General features: G+C 39.4%; 4 protein-coding genes across 5 annotated transcripts; 1 reads left to right on the forward strand and 3 right to left on the reverse strand.

The window, feature by feature from the left end:
* The first annotated feature begins 368 nt into the window (after positions 1–368).
* LOC141791470 (methyltransferase-like protein 27) lies at positions 369–4,196 on the forward strand. The gene is made up of 5 exons (XM_074671984.1): positions 369–2,386; positions 2,883–3,011; positions 3,101–3,236; positions 3,557–3,649; positions 3,761–4,196. The coding sequence occupies exons 1-5, from the start codon at positions 2,255–2,257 to the stop codon at positions 3,961–3,963; spliced, it is 693 nt and encodes a 230-aa protein (XP_074528085.1). The 5' UTR covers positions 369–2,254; the 3' UTR covers positions 3,964–4,196.
* Positions 4,197–6,542: 2,346 nt separating this feature from the next.
* On the reverse strand, positions 6,543–8,214 carry LOC141791468 (claudin-4-like). The gene has a single exon (XM_074671981.1). The coding sequence runs from the start codon at positions 8,186–8,188 to the stop codon at positions 7,214–7,216; it is 975 nt and encodes a 324-aa protein (XP_074528082.1). The 5' UTR covers positions 8,189–8,214; the 3' UTR covers positions 6,543–7,213.
* A 376-nt stretch (positions 8,215–8,590) lies between these two features.
* Positions 8,591–17,343, reverse strand: LOC141791469 (claudin-4-like). Of its 2 annotated transcripts, XM_074671983.1 has the most exons (4): positions 17,093–17,343; positions 16,584–16,826; positions 14,524–14,941; positions 8,591–8,704 (listed from the first exon to the last, which is right to left on the reverse strand). In XM_074671983.1, exons 1-4 carry the CDS (start codon positions 17,225–17,227, stop codon positions 8,700–8,702), a joined length of 801 nt encoding a protein of 266 aa, XP_074528084.1. In that variant the 5' UTR covers positions 17,228–17,343; the 3' UTR covers positions 8,591–8,699. The 2 variants fall into 2 exon arrangements, with proteins under 2 accessions (XP_074528084.1, XP_074528083.1); XM_074671982.1 differs by lacking the exon at positions 8,591–8,704 and having other exon boundaries at positions 14,351–14,941.
* LOC141791475 (claudin-4-like) lies at positions 11,194–14,345 on the reverse strand. Its single transcript, XM_074671991.1, has one exon. It carries the CDS (start codon positions 11,965–11,967, stop codon positions 11,335–11,337), a length of 633 nt encoding a protein of 210 aa, XP_074528092.1. The 5' UTR covers positions 11,968–14,345; the 3' UTR covers positions 11,194–11,334.
* Positions 17,344–18,030: the final 687 nt, after the last annotated feature.

Below are 18,030 nucleotides of genomic sequence, written 5' to 3' on the forward strand. Positions count from 1 at the left end.
CTGGTTCTTCTGGAAAACACAGGAAACAGGTGTTAACGTAGGATGAATTTTGTGCAATTATTGGTTTTGTTAGGTTTGTTGCACCGGTGGCTCAGGATGACACTCTGACTGACTGCTTAATATTTAATTCTCCTTCAGCAGGAGAATCATCAATGTGTAAAAGTTGCATATGAATTTTGTTGTGGCCAGACAAATGCCCCACAAAAACTTTAGACAGTTGCATCATTGTTTCAGGTTCAGGATATAGAATAGAATAGAATAGAATAGAATAGAATAGAATAGAATAGAATAGAATAGAATAGAATAGAATAGAATTTCTTCACTAATTCTAAACTGGGAAATTGTTGTGTTAACAGCAGCAATTAAAATGTCAGTCAGTAGGAAAAAATGTATATACATAAGTACTCTAGATACAACACGAAAGACTGTATACAACAGATTTCAATTATCACCTGTACTAGTTTTAAACAGAGAAATTAAATAAGGCATTACCTTTACTTAAACATGTTGACTGAAAGTGAGGAAGAAATGTGCAAATAGCAGCTAAGGTTGAAGTTGATTTTTGTGACATAAAACACAGTGATGACATAAGGAGAAATCTAATAATAATAGTAGAGGGGTAAAACAGTCCGTAGGTAACTGTATTTGTACCTGTTGTAGGGATGGGTACAGAATTAGGTACTTCTATAGGTAACAACCAAATTCCGTCTGTAGTACCAAGTACTGATTCACATGAAATCAAACAGTAACATGTTTAGGTTCCTAATCGTATCCTTGTGACTGTGAGAGAGTGGAAGAGTTGGTGATTTTCCATAGGCACGAACACAGCAATGAAAATGTATATAATATGAAATAATTATGTTAAATTGAGAAACTTTGAAATTTAATTATCAAACAAATTAATATTCATTTACACATAAACACAAAAAAGTACCAAAAAATTGGTACCGTTGAGTACCGATACCAATTGCCAGGTACTGGGGATCATTCCAAATGTGAAAGGTACCAATGCCCCGGGACCTGTAGGTAGATTTGCCGGGGAGATTACAGCATCCATTTCTAAAACACCAGAAATAAAGGAAAACATTAATGAACTCAAGGTTCCAGCATTAAAGCAGAGATAGACATAAAAGAGGGTCAAGTACCCACTATTGACATCAAATTATAAACTCAGTGGGTGATTCTCACCGATAGACGAGTAAAAATACACCGCATGGGAACTAATTTATGCTGAACCATCTGAGAAAAAACAGGAATGTCTACATATTCTATTCTGGTTGAGCTGCATGCTACAGTGAAGTACTGTTGGAGGGTACCAGCTAATCAAAGGTGCCTCAGATCGTGTGATCTCACGTGCAAGGTATGGCTGAAATCATACCTTCAGCAAAAATAGAGGTGGTGGGCTCTTCCAGATGTCAACGTGCTGCGTGCTGGTTTGAGAGAACACACAGAACAAACAGCCGAAGGACAGAACTTATGTAAATTTTCTGTAGTGGTCTTCAAAGAGGCTCAAGGTCTGCCAATTTGCCTTGTTTTAAGTCAAACCAAGCTGGCTTGGGTTTTCCATGTCCTATATGCCAAAGATAGAAAACTGTAACATACAAAACGTAGGTCAACATTTGGACGGTTAGTCTCCTCTGTTTAAGGCAGTAAACTCTGGTATCCATCACCAACTGAAATCAAACCAGTCACAGATTTAAGATCCTGCACTATGAAGGTCAGGTACTGGTTGAAAGCAAACCAGAGCTGTAATCATTCTTAGTCTGCCATGTTTTTTTAACTGCCTGCTTGAACTGGTTTATAATACTGTTACTCTGTAAACTCTTCTGCCATTTTTTGCTGTTAGATGTACTTTTTATGAACTCCTTACACAGGCCTAACTCGAGACAAGAGCTGGACATCAGATTCATGCTCTGTTATTGAACTAGGTTAAACTGCATGGTCCTATCAAACGAATAAATCCAAATTCAGACAGCCCTATATGGCCTACATTGAAGCTATAGTCCTTAGGCAATGGTTCCTGGTTGAGCTCACAACCACTTGCATCTCTTCCTCCAGTCTCTAGCCCTCGTGCTTCCTGTCTTTCCTGAGACGTGCCATCAAATGAGGACAAATGCTGACAGTTACTTACTTCAGAAGACTTAAAACCAAGAAAACCTAATAACACAGACAGTTAAATGATTTAGCAGACATTAATTCAAGTAACAAAACACTGTACAAGCAATACACTGACTTTCATCCTTTGTCTCATCAGATGAATTCAGAAATTGCATCAGATCAAAGGCAGTTTGAAACTGTAGTGAAAATGCTTTCAGAAGCTCATGCAACATCTGTGGTTGGTGATAAATTGCCTCTCTACAACACCTGGGCAGAGAACTACGAAAAGGTAGATATTTATACTTAAAATACTAAAAAGTATTATTACCTGATCTGACGTTTTAAAAACCATCATTAATAATACAGTTGGCATCATTCCTTAATCATCGAGTCTTTTATCCTAGTTTTAAAGTAGAAGGTTTAGCATTTTCTGACACTCGCTCAGTTTTGAAACAAATAAATCACCACTAGAAAAACATGATTTGTTGTGCTTTGTTTTTTTTGATCAATATATATATTATCTAAAATGGCAGCTGTCCAATCACAATATCAGTTGGAATAAATCTATTTTACCAGGGTAGTTGACACAAAGAAGAAACTGACTTTTTAATAAAGCTAATGTAAAAGTGTTTTTTTAAAAAAAGAAAACAATTTAAAGGGTGAAGTTCAATGTGAATACTATTAAAATGAATATGTTTAATATTCATTTTAGGAAGGAACTTCATATCTGTTATGAAACTCCAGTTATAAGAATCCCAGTGCTCTGTTTCTCCAACCGTCTACAGGATTTAGTCGTTCTGGACTACCGTGCACCATCTCACGTAGCAGACATCATCTCCTCCCATTTCACTGGTGACCGTGAAGCTGCTGTTGTGCTGGATGTGGCCTGTGGTACAGGACTGGTAGCAAAGACGGTAGAATCACAGCAGCAGAACTAAAACTCCATTGTTGATGGAGTTATCTTATTTTAATGGCACATATCTAACAAGCTTTTTGTTCACAGATGAAGCAGATTGGTTTTAAACATTTTGTGGGCATCGATGGAAGCCAGTGCATGCTGGAGGTGGCTGAAAAGAAGGGGCTGTATGAAGAACTTAAGCTGTGTGTGCTGTTAAAAGAGCCAATACCGGTGCAAAAGGGTACTTTTAATTGTCTAGCTTCCTGATATGTCAATTTTAATAAATGTCTTCCTGATACTAGTGTGGTATCCTCTGTGAGAGTAAGGGGAGATAATTAGTAGAAGTTAACTTTAATAACCTGGAGTATGTTAATCTGATGTGATTTTTTGTGGATCTGATACCCAAGAGGGGGCCTTTCTTTTATTTGTCATTCGACATACTGCAATCTTCAACCTCAGGACCAATCACCAGCCTTTTTTTACTGTCATTTCAAGATGTGTGCTTGCCTGCCACCTTTTTTCTTCAGTCATTAGTTACCATCTCTGCTCTTCCTCCTGCAGGATCATTTGATGTGGTTGTAATGTGTGGAGCCTTGGTTGTGGACCACGTTGGTGTTTCTGTTGTCAGAGAGCTAGCAGATGTCTGCAAACCAGGTAGTTGCATTTACTGTAGTTAGGCTTTAAATCTGCTCTGCATGAAGTGTCATAGTTGGTGTAATGTTAAGTTTTAGCTCAGTTTTCTCTTTAACACTGTTCCCTCTATAGGTGGCCTTGTTTGTATGACATGCAGACACGGCCAGGACAACATGGAATACAAAGCGTCCCTGGAGCGTGAGCTGAAGCAGATGGCGGAGGAAGGACTCTGGAGTTGCGTTGTTGTCCGTGAGGAGGAAAAATGGTCAAAATTAGTGACCGGTGCAGGAGATAGCTACAGACCTGGATCTGCGTACCTCTATAAGAAACTGTAGCACAATACACAACACAATACAGGAGGCAGGTTTGAAACTTCACATCGGTGTCATATGAGGACACTGAAATATAATGAAAGCATGAAAACATTGGGAAAGAGTCCTTTTTTATTTTTGTGATGTCATTACTGGATTGTTCATTATTAGATTGTTCATGAAGTTCAGCGGTGTTTTCACAAAAGTTTTGGTCTGGGCGAAAATGAAAAAGGCTAAAAATATAAATAAATAAAAGGCAAATAGATAGATAGATAGATAGATAGATAGATAGATAGATAGATAGATAGATAGATAGATAGATAGATAGATAGATAGATAGATAGATAGATAGATAGATAGATAGATAGATAGATAGATAGATAGATAGATAGATAGATAGATAGATAGATAGATAGATGGATAGATAGATAGATTACACAGCAGGCCTCAGTGTTTCATAAAACCTGAAAGGCATGTAGGATAAACCTTGTTTTTACCTTTTCATGACAGCATCTCTCTATAAAATGTCATGTATAAATTTACAGTTTCTTAATTTTTTTTAATTTATAAAACATTTATTTTATGCATTAGGTACATAATGTTCTGTAGCATGTCAAGAGTAGATCCTGGACTCTTTAAAAAAGGGTTATTGTTCAGTGTTTGAGGTATGAATTAAATCTTAAATAAAAAGTAAAACTCCAGATCTGTTTCTTTTTTCATTTTTTTCTGTCATGCAGAGGATTTAAACTCTTACTTTTGTGAAATTAATCAAAAGTTATATGTAGGCTATACGAAAGGTTGTCTAAGATATGGTAACTGCTTAACTCTGCTTGTCATACTTTGAGTGTGTATGAGGTGGCAGAGACAGGAAATCAAACAACAGAAGGACACCATTTTTTAACACATGTTGCATTAAACATAAATTATTTATCAGTTTAACAATAACAGTTTGTTAATCTATAACATGGTCAGCAAAGGCAGTTGACTTTGTAAACAGCTTTGACCTCCAGGGTGCACTGTTTCACAAGATCAAGGGATGAGAGAGATGGATACGATGACCAGTTCAAAAAAGTGTCTACTGCAGTGCCATCATGTGGGATGTGCAACTAAATACCAAATGAATCGTTTATTCTTTTTGTCAATGAACCAAAAATGCCAAAAGTTTAAGAAATGACTTTAGGGGGGACATGAGACTAACAGTAGTCCACACTGTTTGTTGTGTCCTGGCAGACATAGAAACATTTTACAACTGGATATTTTCCTTTACTGCATACAAATTATATTAATAGAGGTTTTAAGAGTTTAACATCCTAGAATATAATCAGTGAGAAAAAAAATAATTTTAAGAATTTCTGAATTTTAAGAATGTGATCTTGTACCCATAAAGAGCCTTTAATAGTTGTAATAGTATTTTATTTCAGTCTTCACTGAGTACAACGATTCTCACTGCACAGAAATTTCCACACAAAGCCAACTGTCATGTAATGAGTAGCTAGAGAGGAAGCACTTGTAGAAACAACAGGCTTTAAAGAGCCAAGCTCACATTTTTCTGTCTAATAAAGCTACCAGCCTCCAGAGAGTTAAGAAAACAAACAGGTGAAACCTGTGAGCTACAAAAACAGCCTTGTGTCTGTCTTACTTTTATTTTTTTTATTTTTTTTTAACCCAAAGTGGATTGCAGTTTTTAAAATCTATTTTTTCATTCTATAATTGAACCCCAACAATACAAAAAATACTTTTGATACCATTGTTTGTTGTTTGTTATAACTTGTCACACGATAAACTCTAAAGCATTTCTGAAATGATCTTGGCTTTCCCAAATTAAAAAGACCAATTTCACCGAGCATATATGATTGGTATTCTGCTCTGAACATTGTGTTTTAATACAACAAGGTCACTAAATTTTATACTTCAGGAATTTAGAAATAGTGGGTATATGTGAGTCTTATAATCAGCCTTTATGCTCATATGCAAAGCTTGTTTTTCCAAAGCAACTACTGATAACAACCATCCATATTAGACTGAAAGGCAAAATGAAAACATGACTCAAAGAGGTGATATGAAACAGACACAGATGATGTATTATTATATATTTTTCTAAAGTAAAACTCAACTAAAAGATAATTATTTGGCCTATACATAAAAGCATTCATAACAGTGTTTGACTGATGAACTTTAAGAAATGCAAACACTTTTCTGTCATGACGAGAAGTGTAATCTTAGTTAAACTTTGTACTGGGTTTCGTGTTCCGTTGAACTGGTCTGCATTTGATATTTTTGGCAAACAGAAAGATGAAACTACACGTTACAATAAACAAAGCCCAACTGGGACATTTGTTCTGTAAACATGATTCACTGAAACTGAGTTTGAATCCTCCTCAAACATATCATGCCTCCCTCCTCTAACACTGCACGCTTCCTATCCAGCCTCACTCTCTGTCAAACCAGTTTGTCCTGTGGATTTTAATTTGCAGGAGAGTCCAGGGATGCTTCAGTCTTTACAGGACAAGCTCTTTTCTGCTCATGTATCACACATTATCAGGTTTTAAGGGGGAAAAGACACAACTTGATTAATAAAATTACAAATATTTATTAAAAAGTCAGTTAGCAGTATCTGTGCGCAGTATGAAGTGAACAAAAAATCCCTTTTTATAGCTGTGATAGAGGCCAAAATCAACATACATACAAAACACCTGTTGTTTACATAGCCATCAAACAAAATGTATCACGTTTCACAGGATATTAGCAGTTTCCCAAGACTCACATGAACTCATATTAAAAATATGCACAAAAAAAGTTGCTATTTGTCCAGCAGTAGCAAAAGTCTGAGGTAATATGGACGGAGTTATCCTCATTCAGTGCATAGAGTATAAACGGGGGGTCACAGTGGCACATAAAGAAGAACAATTTGGAAAAAGAAGACAACAAAAACATACTTCACTTACACCTGGAATTACATTATTGCTGAATTTAGCTTTTAGTCACTCTTAGTGCAAAATGTAACATATTACAGTGGTTATTCTCATGCACATCGACGACTGTTTACATGTTTTTCCTTCTGTCCATCTATCTCAACAACATGGCAAAGTAAAAGATAACTACACCTTCATGCTAAATCATTCTGAGTGTTTTTTCTTAACTATTATTGTTATTATTATTAGAGAGAGAACTTTTAAGATAAGGAAACTTCTACTTCTGAGTAATATATATTTGTAAGACTTGTGTTATATGATAGCATCAGTGCACACAGGGCATTCTTGCCAGAGTGTAAGAGTTAAAGGTAGGTCCTGGCTGGGTTTAAGGGTGCGTCCTCATTTTCACTCTTGACCGATACAGTATCTTCCATTTGTCGTTTCAGCTGAGACTTCGTCGATGGCGCCTCACTGTTCTCAGATTTTGTAGACTCAGGTCTCTTCATCTGGGATTTTGTTGATGGTGCCCACGATCTTTCCGACACCTGCCTTGAGCCTGGCTCAGGTCCGTCGTCCCATGGGGGCTTTGTGTACATCTGGGACTTTGTGGACGCCCCCTCATAGCTTTGGGATCTTGGAAACATGGCTCCCACAGGCTGAGACCTTGCTGATGGTACCCTGCTGTGGTGAGGACCTGTTTGGATTGATCCGTTTGAGGAGCGGACCACCAGGTAGCGGACAGAAGGGCTTTTGTCCTCATTGTGGGCCTTTAGAGGGCACGTTGTGCTGATGAACAAACCCCCACCCAGCATGAGCAGGATGGACGCCCCCCAGCCGATGTAGAGACTGGCTCCAATCTCCCTTCGCTGGGCATCAATGGAGGCGCTGTAAAACTTTCTCACCACAGCCCCAGCAGCCCATGATGTGGGAATCAAACACAGCAGCCCTGTAGCAATTAACACCGCCCCTGCTGCCACGGCCACCTTGCCCTTAACACCCCCTCCTTCTTCATCCAAAAAGCGAGTGCATTTCCCACCAACAAAGGCCAGGATGAGGCCTATGCCCCCCGTTGCGATGGCGAGCACAGTGAGCGCCCTCGCTGCCTGTAAGTCTGCGCTGAGGGCGAGGAGAGACTCATACGGTTTGCACTGTATCTGCCCAGTGCTCTGGACCACACAGGTCATCCAGATCCCCTCCCAGATGGTTTGAGAGGTGACGATAGTGCTACCCACAAAAGCCGTGACCCTCCACATGGGCATGATGCAGCTGATGATGACCCCAGCCCAACCCAGGAGGCACAGGGCGCTGGCCAGCATCTGGATCCCCAACGATGCCATGATAACAGGCTGGATGGAAGGCGTCTAATATTCGTTGAAAGATTTTCACAGAGTTTTGTAGAGTCTCCACAGTGGAGCTGCCTCACCTTTCACCAGTCTCTTCTCTTCTTGGGCGTTCTTCTTTTGTTTGTCAGTCTTTCAGCCTGTGATGTTGCTGTTTTCACACGCCTCCATCTCTGAGCATTTCTCCAACTAACTCTTCTCCGGCCACAGCTCCAATGTTTCAAAGTAACTCTCTGAGGTACAAAGAGTCCTGTCTGACTATTTCAGTTGTCCGACAGCTTTAACCAAACTAGAGGTGTGTCTCACCTCATCCTCATCTCATTTGTTTACAGCCTTCTTTTCCTTAACCTCCCCCTTCTCCTTTGTTCGCTTTACTTCTATCCTCTCCTCCCCCCTCTGCCTCTCACCTGTGTCTTCTCTCTTTATGTCTTCACCTGAGAGCACTCTTTCCTCGCTGTCACCTGAGCGGCTGCCTGCGTGCTTCTGGTCAGGTGTTGATGCACCACACCTACTCTATTGGGAAAAGAAAGGGGAGGAGGACAAAACAAAAAAAACACGGAGAGGGAGAGAAAGACAAAGAGAGAGGTTGCTGTGAAACGGTGACATCACCTAATCCCTCCTTCATTATCTTCATCACTGGAGATTATTTGAGAAACAAACAGCTTTGGATAAAGCAGACAGAATGGCAGGCCTCTGGGCACTGGATTTGTTTACAGGATGCATCATGAGGCAATAAAAAGTTGTTTACGCTGACATCTTTTAGAGAGACTATGAAGTCACTGCAAATAAAAGAAAGGGGAATTTTCATGTGTTAATGCCCAACACTGATCACTCACCCTCTGGTGATGCATTTGTGCATGTGAAAGGGGGAGTGTGTATGAGGAATGTATTCTTCTAACAGAGAAGGATGTGAAACACAATCTCCCAAAACCTGTTCCCTTCTCACAGCAGTTTCTGTGCAGAAAAACCTGTTTGAAATATGCAAAAGCCCTTCCAACTCATATCACACACACTCAAACACACATGCGCGTGTGTGCTCATACTCACTCTAACCCATATCCAGGCTCAAAACAATCTTGAATCTTGCTGTCCTTATGAAGTTCAAAGGGACATCTTCATTTTTCTTACAATGTCTCACTCACTCACTCATTTACTGGGGATGCTGTTTGCCACCAGGTTGAAGCACACACCATGAACAGAGGTGACTTGACTCCAAGCATTAACCCCCTGAGGCCCTCCTCCCACATATCTCCACACATTATTGTCTCTCTTCAGGTGTCATTTGGTAAATCTTTATTTACACAGCACCGAAAAACAACAAATGTTATCATAAAGATGTTTAACAAAAACATTAACATGTCTAACACCTGCTCATTTTATATTAATAACAAACACCCAACATCAAGACAAGATAAGACACCTTATCGCATCTTAATCTTCCATGAAAAGAGCACTCGGCAGAATTAAGCAAATACAACAGCAAGAAAACCTGCATCTAACAGACAGAAACCTTGAAAAGGATATAACTGAGACACCTGCTGGGACTGTGATGGGCTGGAGAGGGACAGAGGGTGACGCAGAAAGAGAGAGATGGACAAAAAAAGTAGCAATGAGGTGAGTACAACTCAGACAAAAAAGGCTGAATCACTATTTCCAGGAAACTTAAATGAACGCTAACTGACTGATCTGAACATTCAACTCCGTCGGAGGTGCGTCAGGCATGCCATGCAGGTAGCTCTTACTTGTGCTTCCATATGTATATATATATATATGTATATATATATATATATATATAAATATATATATATATATAAATATATATATATATATATATATATATATATATATATATATATATATATATATATATATATATATATATATATATATATATATATATATATATATATATATATATATATACAATTATCGTTATGTTATTATCGTTGACTACACTTTTTATGTTTCTGTTATGGTTTATTTACCATGATATTTATTTAAGCTTTTTAATCAAAACTAAACATTTATTGCCAAATATAATTAAATTTTGTATACATGAATTCTCAACTGCACTGTTTTAATTTAAAAAACAAAAAAGAAAAAAGAATGAAAGAAAAAATTCCTTTTCACATTTTCAGAAAAATTATTTTAGAAAAAAATGTGTTTTATTGGTTGTTATTTATAATACATTTTTCCGACTCAAATATGTTTAAAAAGCATAAAATAGAATCATACACTTGTTTTCAGAACATAAAAGCTTTGATTTTATTTTATGTTTGTCATTCCATCAGTTTCAAACAAGGAAGGACGGAGTATTGGTTTCTGTCAGCATGATTATTTCGGTATCTATCAGTATGGTTTATCCACCTCTGTAAACCAACAATTAAAAAAAAAAGAGAAGAACATTAATTTAAAAAAGGAAAAGCAAAACAAATCATTCATCTTGAACACATCACAAAATGCATCATTTCAGTATCTCTCAGTCTCAGTTTTCTTTATTTTGCACAGTTTTTATGGCAGGGGAGACACAAAATGTCACACAACCTGTTTGAAGTATTTACAGGCACACTTGTCAAACCAGATTATTAGTTGGTTATCTCTTAACTGTATCTGTAACCCCCAAATGTCAGAATGAGATGGGTAAAGGCGTGTGGAGGTGTCCTCTCACATGCTCAAACATAATGTGGAAACAACTTCATTCATACATCTGATCTGAATCAGAGACATAATCAACAATTCAACAAAAAGAAGTCAAAGTATGTGACTTTGAAATAAAACAGAACCTGATCAGCCAGGTTTCACAGTAATGTGCTTTACATTTTGTTTATAGCAGAGTTAAGACAGACTGACCTTATGACATAAATAAACAATGAAAGAAAAACATTTAAGAAAAATTGACAATGTTGAAGTGAAGTGAAACGAAAAGAAACAACAAGGTTATCAAAAAAGCATTCACAAAAATATTGTTTTTCATATATTTTTTTAGAAAGACTTTAAACGTGGAACATGTGCTCAACTTACACAAAAATACTCCACATTTTAAATGGTTAAACATCTTCATGGCAAAGACTGAAGATAAGGTCTTCATTCTGTTTCTTTTCTCTCATTCAGTCCCGTTTTTTCTCCTTCTCTTCATTTGAAATCTAAACATAAGCCTTGCTGCTGTCCACAGACCGAGCCTTGGAGTACTTCACATCATACTCGTTTTCATCTCTGGGGGGACAGGAGCTGCAGAGGAGGCCCCCACCCAGGAACAACAGCCCCGCCGCGCCCCAGCCGATGTAGAGCGAGGCCCCCAGCTCCCTCCTCTGAGCGTTGGTCAGGAGGGGGTTGTAGAAATCACGAATGATGGTGTTGGCAGTCCAGCAGACAGGGATGAGCACCATCAGACCAGCGATGAGGAAGACAATACCAGAAGCGATGGCCACTTTGCTCTTCTGCCGTTCATCCTCCACGAAGTTGGTGCACTTGCCACCCACCACGCCCAGAAGGATCCCAAAGACGCCAACGATGATGGAGATGACAACAAGTGCTCTGGCAGCTTGCAGGTCTTGAGGTAAAGCCAGGAGGGAGTCGTAGACCTTGCACTGCATCTGGCCTGTGCTCTGGGTCACACAGTTCATCCACAAACCTTCCCAGATCACTTGAGAGGTGACTATGTTGGCTCCGATGAAGGCTGTGACCTTCCATGTTGGGAGAGCACAGATAATGATGCTCCCCAAGAAGCCGATGACGGCCAGGGCTAAACCCAGCATCTGTCTTCCAGCAGACACCATGTTGAGACTGTTCGGATCTCTTCAAAGAGCTGAGACTGTGTGCTGCTGAGAGGTGGAGGGATTTAGTAGTGAGAGAAACAAAGGAGGAGGTTTTGGTTTTTATTGCCCACTCAGGGGACGGGCTCGCAGCCGTTTCCTCAGGTTTTGTTGTCAGAGCTGATGTCAGAGGAGGAGTTCTTCTGAGCTGAAACTGGTTTGTGATAAAAATGTTGCCTGACCACTTTGCTTTTACACCTCGTGAGAGGACAGCAGAGTTTCATGCACAGAGAGGCAGCCGTACAGAGAGAAAAAGGTAAAAGCAAACATGAAGTAACATAAAGTTTGTTACGAAAGAAATGAATGGGTGTTCTGAAAACATGGAAAGACATTTTAAACTGTCCCCTTATTATGATGTTTGTGAAATAGTAGTTCACTGACACTGACCACACAGATAGGGACTAGGTGAGTCAGTGAGAAACAATGCCTCTGCGCTTTGGCAACCTGAGTTTCAGGGTCAATTTTTATTATGAGTATTATTCATTTTAATTGGAAAAATAAAGTTTTAAAGCCTGTGAAATATTCCAGTCTCTGTTCATCCAGCAGCTATTTATTCCTACTCCACAACTGTATCATTTGAAGCGCTACTAAAACAGTCCAAATGCTTAAACTATCATGGACTTGAGCATTCCAGTTTTTACTGTTGACATTTTTGTGTTTGTGTTTGCAAACATTATGATTAAAGAAACCCTGATTTTCAGAAACACATTTTTTTCTTCATCAGAAAACAGGATACTGTGGCATGTAGCACTTAACCACAGTTTCTGACGGCTGCCAATCTGTGCAGGCCTCAGTCAAGCCAGCAAAACAAACATGGCAAGGCAACAAGAGTGACTCTTCATAATGGAAAAAAATGGGTATTATCAGAAGTTCAGATGTGCCTTTATCTCAATGTGATGGCAGTGACAGGCTAGCACCAGCCAGAGTTGTGAAATATGTATACACCATGTCCTGGTTATGATCGAAAACTGAGAATTGAGACAGGATCATCAAGTCCATATGAAACGTGTGACAGTCATGAACTTCCGTTTGCCAGAGATAGATGGTTTTGTAATAATCCATTCCAGAGCGATCACAGAGCCAGTCGATACCAGCTGCTCTCACACACTCACAAACGCCTTAACAGGGGAAGTCCCTCTTGTGCTTGTCGCAGCAGCAGATTCGTGAACAGTGACACAGCACCACCTGTGTGATTAGCTCAGTGCTCACCATGTCCAGGAGAGGTCATACACTCCTAGTACACTGATGCAAAAGTGTCCTCAAACTAAAACCTGAAACAGAAGCCCGATGCCAGCACTTTGTTATGGAAAAAGAACATGTGATTTGCCATAACTCAGCAGAGTCATTTCCTCCACCAAGGAGGTCATGTTTTTGGGAGAGTTTTTTTGTTTGTCTGTGAACAACAAAACTCAATAAGTAACAAACGGATCTTGATGGAATTTTCAATATAGGATAAGGAAGAAGTGATTAAATTTTGGAGGTGATCCGAATCTTTATCATCGTGAGACAGGGCCATTTTCACCATATGTGTCTATAACTCCACCTAAATGGTTGGATTGCTTTGCAAAACAATGCAAGACAAGGTCACCATAATTTTTGACAGATGTAAAAGTACGATCCAGATCCTGGAAATATTCTGGATACTGTCAGGTAACAAATGATGGTAAAAACCTGTAAACAACACCAAATTGTTGCAGACAGCCTGCTGAAAGGGAGTGTAACATTAAAGTTGGACTTAAGTGTTGCGTGAGAATCACAATATGTTTTTGCGCAGGTCTGCAGCTGGACTCTCTTGGGATGCTCTCTGAGTGCTTTTCTAGTTGTTTTTCGAGTCCTGTTGTTCTTCGACCCTGAACATAGAATGAAGTGAATTTCCCCCTCTTCAACCCTCTTAATGAGAAACAGCCAGTGTGGTGGATCTATAACAATGCTGTTTCGCAAATCTCCCACGCACAGCTGTTTGTTTTAAACTTTCACAGAAAAATCCACCTCTTCTCTAGATCCAGCATGATACATTATTTATCTTTTGGATTAATAACACACATACATCAGAAAAACATTGATTTACCAGAATGATAAACATCTTATTCCAAAAAAAAAAAACTGCACTGTTGTGCTAAAACTAACCCTTTTGAAAAGGCAGATTGGGCTTTTTGAGTCCTCCATAAGTTGTTTCCACCTTAAAAAGTCTGATTTGTTATTTGGTTTAACATTTTAAAATTCAGTTGTGTACACTTGTAAGGCACATAGTTGATCTGACTAATGGGTCATTAGATAGTTTGGTTCTCGTTAACTCAGTTATCAAGAGAAAGAACAGTTAAACTTTGTTGCTCTGCCAAAGAAAGTTTTTATTCACAATCCCTGCACAACATTCAAGCCCGCCTTTTAAAGTTTTAAGTACAAGAAACAGAAATCATCTGGCAATGCAGGGAGCGTCAAGTACCAGATCTGTCTACCATCCCCTGAACAAGCCCCTCCCCTTTTCTAGTGTCCCAGATCTGTCTCAGGCGTTATACATACCAGCCTCACTCTGAGCTTGCCTGAAGGAGTTACTGTTGTGCACCTGGGCGACCACCATCCTCGATGCAGGGCGTTCCCCCATTCCCAAGCTGTTCGGTCTCACTATGGGAGGCCTTGGTGTGGCCATGCGGGAGTAAGTATCGCTGTACTGACTATTGGGGGTGTACGGCAGAAAGGAGTAGTAGGACGGAGTGGATCTCTCCTTCTCTCCACAGACAAGGCACATCAGGAGCCCACCGAGTAGAAGCAGCACAGATGAAGCAAAGCCAACATAGACGGATGAGCCCACTTCTCTCTTCATAGCCGGTGCCACAAAGGGGTCGTTGTAGACAGAGATGGTTGCTGCAGCTGACCAGCTGACTGAAATGAGGCACAGGATGCCGGCCAGGATGCACAAAACTCCACCGACAACACAGGCCTGGAAAACAAAGGCATCAGTGATCAGGGGTGTCATGAGGAATGATGGGCCCCATGACATGATATCACTTTGTGCTCCACCATCACAGCTTAATTACTGTAACAACACATCCATTGTGCTTATGAACCATTAAATTATCTTGATTCACTGACTCACTCTGTGGGCTGTGCTTGTGAACTGCCGTTATAAACTGGTGAAATGACTGAATTGAGCAGACAGTGGAGGACAGGCCAGTGGCAAAGTGGTCAGGAGGACTGCCATCTCATGCTGCCTTTATGCTTAAAAACAAGTGAGTATATTGAACTCTGGATTACTTAGCTGTAAGTTAGCCTTCCTAACCACTGTTCTCCTGACCTGCCTTGCAGAATCAATTTAGTTCAATTCCTTTTACAGGTTCAATACAGTAGTTCAAAACTGAGCCCACTTCAGAGAGCAACTACATTTTAGCTCTACATAAGTTGGCCCTGACTGGTCATCAAACAAAGCACCTGCTTGCCTTGAGGTATCATCAGCTAAACACCACACTAAGGTGCTGCTCATTTGTTTGTCTACTTTCCAGTAAATTTTGTTTATTTAAAAGTATTCATATCATTGAATTCTCCAAGAAGTATTCTCCACTTTTCTGTGGTACGAGGGTCTTTCACTGCAATAAGATGAGCAGAGCTATGATGACTGGCCAACTACGTTAAGCCCAAAGAGCTCAGTACATACTCAAATGTGCAAACTGTGTTCATTTTCTTCTCAAACAGAAACAAGTTATTTGAAAACCCCAGTTTGTTTCCTGTGTTTTTTGTCATTCCAAAATCTTTGAATCTCTTTGACCCCTGAGTTTGTCCTTCTCTGAGTTGAATTTGTGCATCAGCATCAGCCACTTTACTCTTTTGAGTACTTTATCTATTGTGGAGCGGACAGAACCATTTTGCCCTTTTAGTAGGGGGGAGAGGGGCCTCAGAGTGACAACTCAGAATAATCTTTTACTGCCAGAAGTTCTGAGAGGAAAAAAGGAAATCAGACCCTTTCACTTCAGCTTATTTCTCGGGATAAAGGCTTCTAAAGGGCAGTGGCAAGACATTACAACATTTATTCATAAGTTTTATTTCAGTCATCCAGGTCAAATCCTTTTTGTCACCATTAAAGCCAGTTTTGATGTAGCATTTTTTTAAATACTAATGCTGTTATAGAATGTGACGAGAATTATAAATGCAGAACTGATGAGAGCACTGAATTATCATTTTACTAATTACTAATAAATGACCTGATTCTGCTCACTGTGGCAGAAAAACTAGACTGTAGCACAATCGGACCAAAAAGGTGAAGTAACTGAAGGATCTTCTTACTTTTAAAACTTAATCTTTCTGCGGATCCATGTTTCCAAATTCTAACACCTGTGTTACTTAATTTATTTTCTTGAGTGGAAACACTCATTTAAAAGGGTGTGATTCGTATAACCATGACCTGGTGTACAAGATTAAGAGCACTAGTCGGAATGGAAAATTCATCACTGACAGTTATTTGACTTAAGTTTTTGGACAACCAGCATTCGTAATTATGAATTAATCAGTAACTTTCTTTTCTTCGCACAACCCAAAATGCTCAGTTCGCAGAACATAAAATAAACAGAGATATGAAAACAATTCAGGACCTTCTTTTTGGAAGAGTCAGAGGACGGAGGCTCTAAGGGGTCGGGCGGGGATCCACTACAGTTGACTACACCTCCTCCAAGGAGAGTGACGATAAAGCCCAGGAAACCAGCCAGGATAGCGATCAGGGTGAGGGCACGTCCAGCCTCGAGGTCAGTAGTCATGGTGATGGGGGTTGTGTGTCTCTTGCACTGCATCTGACCCGTGGCCTGAAGGATACAGTGGAACCACAGACCATCCCACACCTGATACAGAGACAGAGGGAATCTTTGAGGAATGTAATGAGACTGATGTTTACTCAGTCTTCACAAGGCGACGTGGTGTCTTCTTGATGTGTGGAGGACAAGATTATACAATCACAATTCTCTGTTTCATGGTCAAACGTCAATTTTGTGCAGAACTATAACTGTGTACTAAACTGTGAAATCTTATTTAAGATTAAATAAGTGTTAAAGAATGAATGCTGCATGCACCATGAACTAAATGTATTTTTTATGTCAATTTCACTCACCGATTGTGCAGTCACTATATTTGCTCCCACAAAAGATGTCTCACGCCACATCGGTAGTCCACATGTCACACACACTCCAAAAACACCCATCAGAGCCAACGCCAGGCCCCCCATCTGCTTACCCTGACCCCCCATTCAGAAAAATACAGTATTCAACAAAAACCAGAGCTCTTAAAAATTTTCAGTAGGACTATTTCAAAAGGTGTAACCTCAGACAGGTGGAGGAATGTGTTCAATAAATGAACTTGTCTCGTTTCTGTTGAAACAGAGAGTGGGCTGCTCTTGTCGCTCGTTTTGTTTTGCTGTTATGTTAAAGAGTCAGATGACAAAAAAATAAACAAAGATATGCAAACTTGGTCAAGAGATAAGCCTTTTGTCAGCTTTCTGTAAACACACAAATAGTGTTCAAACACCTCTGAGCTAAAACCAAAGCTAGTTTTTCAGGCTTTTATATACATACACAAGACAGCTAATGTCACTCAGGGTCTTAACGTATAACAGTGCAATTCTCTCATTTCTGATCATGTGGACTCAAAATCTTTTCATTTGATCCAAACTGTGTTCCAGGGGGCATGTCTGGATTAATTTGACTGGTGGGGGCCAAGTCTGTGTCTGTGTACACGCTCATAAAACTAAGAAGAGCATTCACCTTCCTTCTCTTAACTACACTTCAACAGCTGTAATTAAACCATTTAACACTTTTTTTAATCCTGTGTGTAATCCTTTGAATTGAAAAAGAAACACAACAGAATGGCAACACATATTGTCTTGTTAGACTCTTAATCAATTAAGGGTTTTGGGGTAAAAAAAAATAAAAAGTAAGAAAAGATGCCAGTTTGTTGTGAAACAAATTAAGTACCTTTTTTTTTTTTTATCTCAGCCTTTGCCAAAATAAACAGCCAATTAAACCGAAAGATTTTAAGTTTGCGTCTGGGGTG

Source organism: Halichoeres trimaculatus, unplaced genomic scaffold (genome assembly GCF_033239565.1).
Source record: "Halichoeres trimaculatus isolate MK-OKI-2021-1 unplaced genomic scaffold, fHalTri1.1 fHalTri1_scaffold_6, whole genome shotgun sequence".
Classification (NCBI taxonomy): Eukaryota; Metazoa; Chordata; class Actinopteri; order Labriformes; family Labridae; genus Halichoeres; species Halichoeres trimaculatus.

Bases quoted from the DNA above. Each gene is read 5' to 3' on its own strand.
- LOC141791470 (XM_074671984.1), top strand. From the start codon at position 2,255: ATGAATTCAGAAATTGCATCAGATCAAAGGCAGTTTGAAACTGTAGTG. The intron at 2,387-2,882 runs GTAGATATTTAT...AACCGTCTACAG, and splicing joins GGGCAGAGAACTACGAAAAG to GATTTAGTCGTTCTGGACTA. The intron at 3,012-3,100 runs GTAGAATCACAG...TTTTGTTCACAG, and splicing joins CAGGACTGGTAGCAAAGACG to ATGAAGCAGATTGGTTTTAA.
- LOC141791468 (XM_074671981.1), bottom strand. From the start codon at position 8,188: ATGGCATCGTTGGGGATCCAGATGCTGGCCAGCGCCCTGTGCCTCCTG.
- LOC141791475 (XM_074671991.1), bottom strand. From the start codon at position 11,967: ATGGTGTCTGCTGGAAGACAGATGCTGGGTTTAGCCCTGGCCGTCATC.
- LOC141791469 (XM_074671982.1), bottom strand. From the start codon at position 17,227: ATGGGGGGTCAGGGTAAGCAGATGGGGGGCCTGGCGTTGGCTCTGATG. The intron at 16,827-17,092 runs GTGAGTGAAATT...TCTCTGTATCAG, and splicing joins ATATAGTGACTGCACAATCG to GTGTGGGATGGTCTGTGGTT. The intron at 14,942-16,583 runs GTCCTGAATTGT...TTTGTTTTCCAG, and splicing joins CTGACTCTTCCAAAAAGAAG to GCCTGTGTTGTCGGTGGAGT.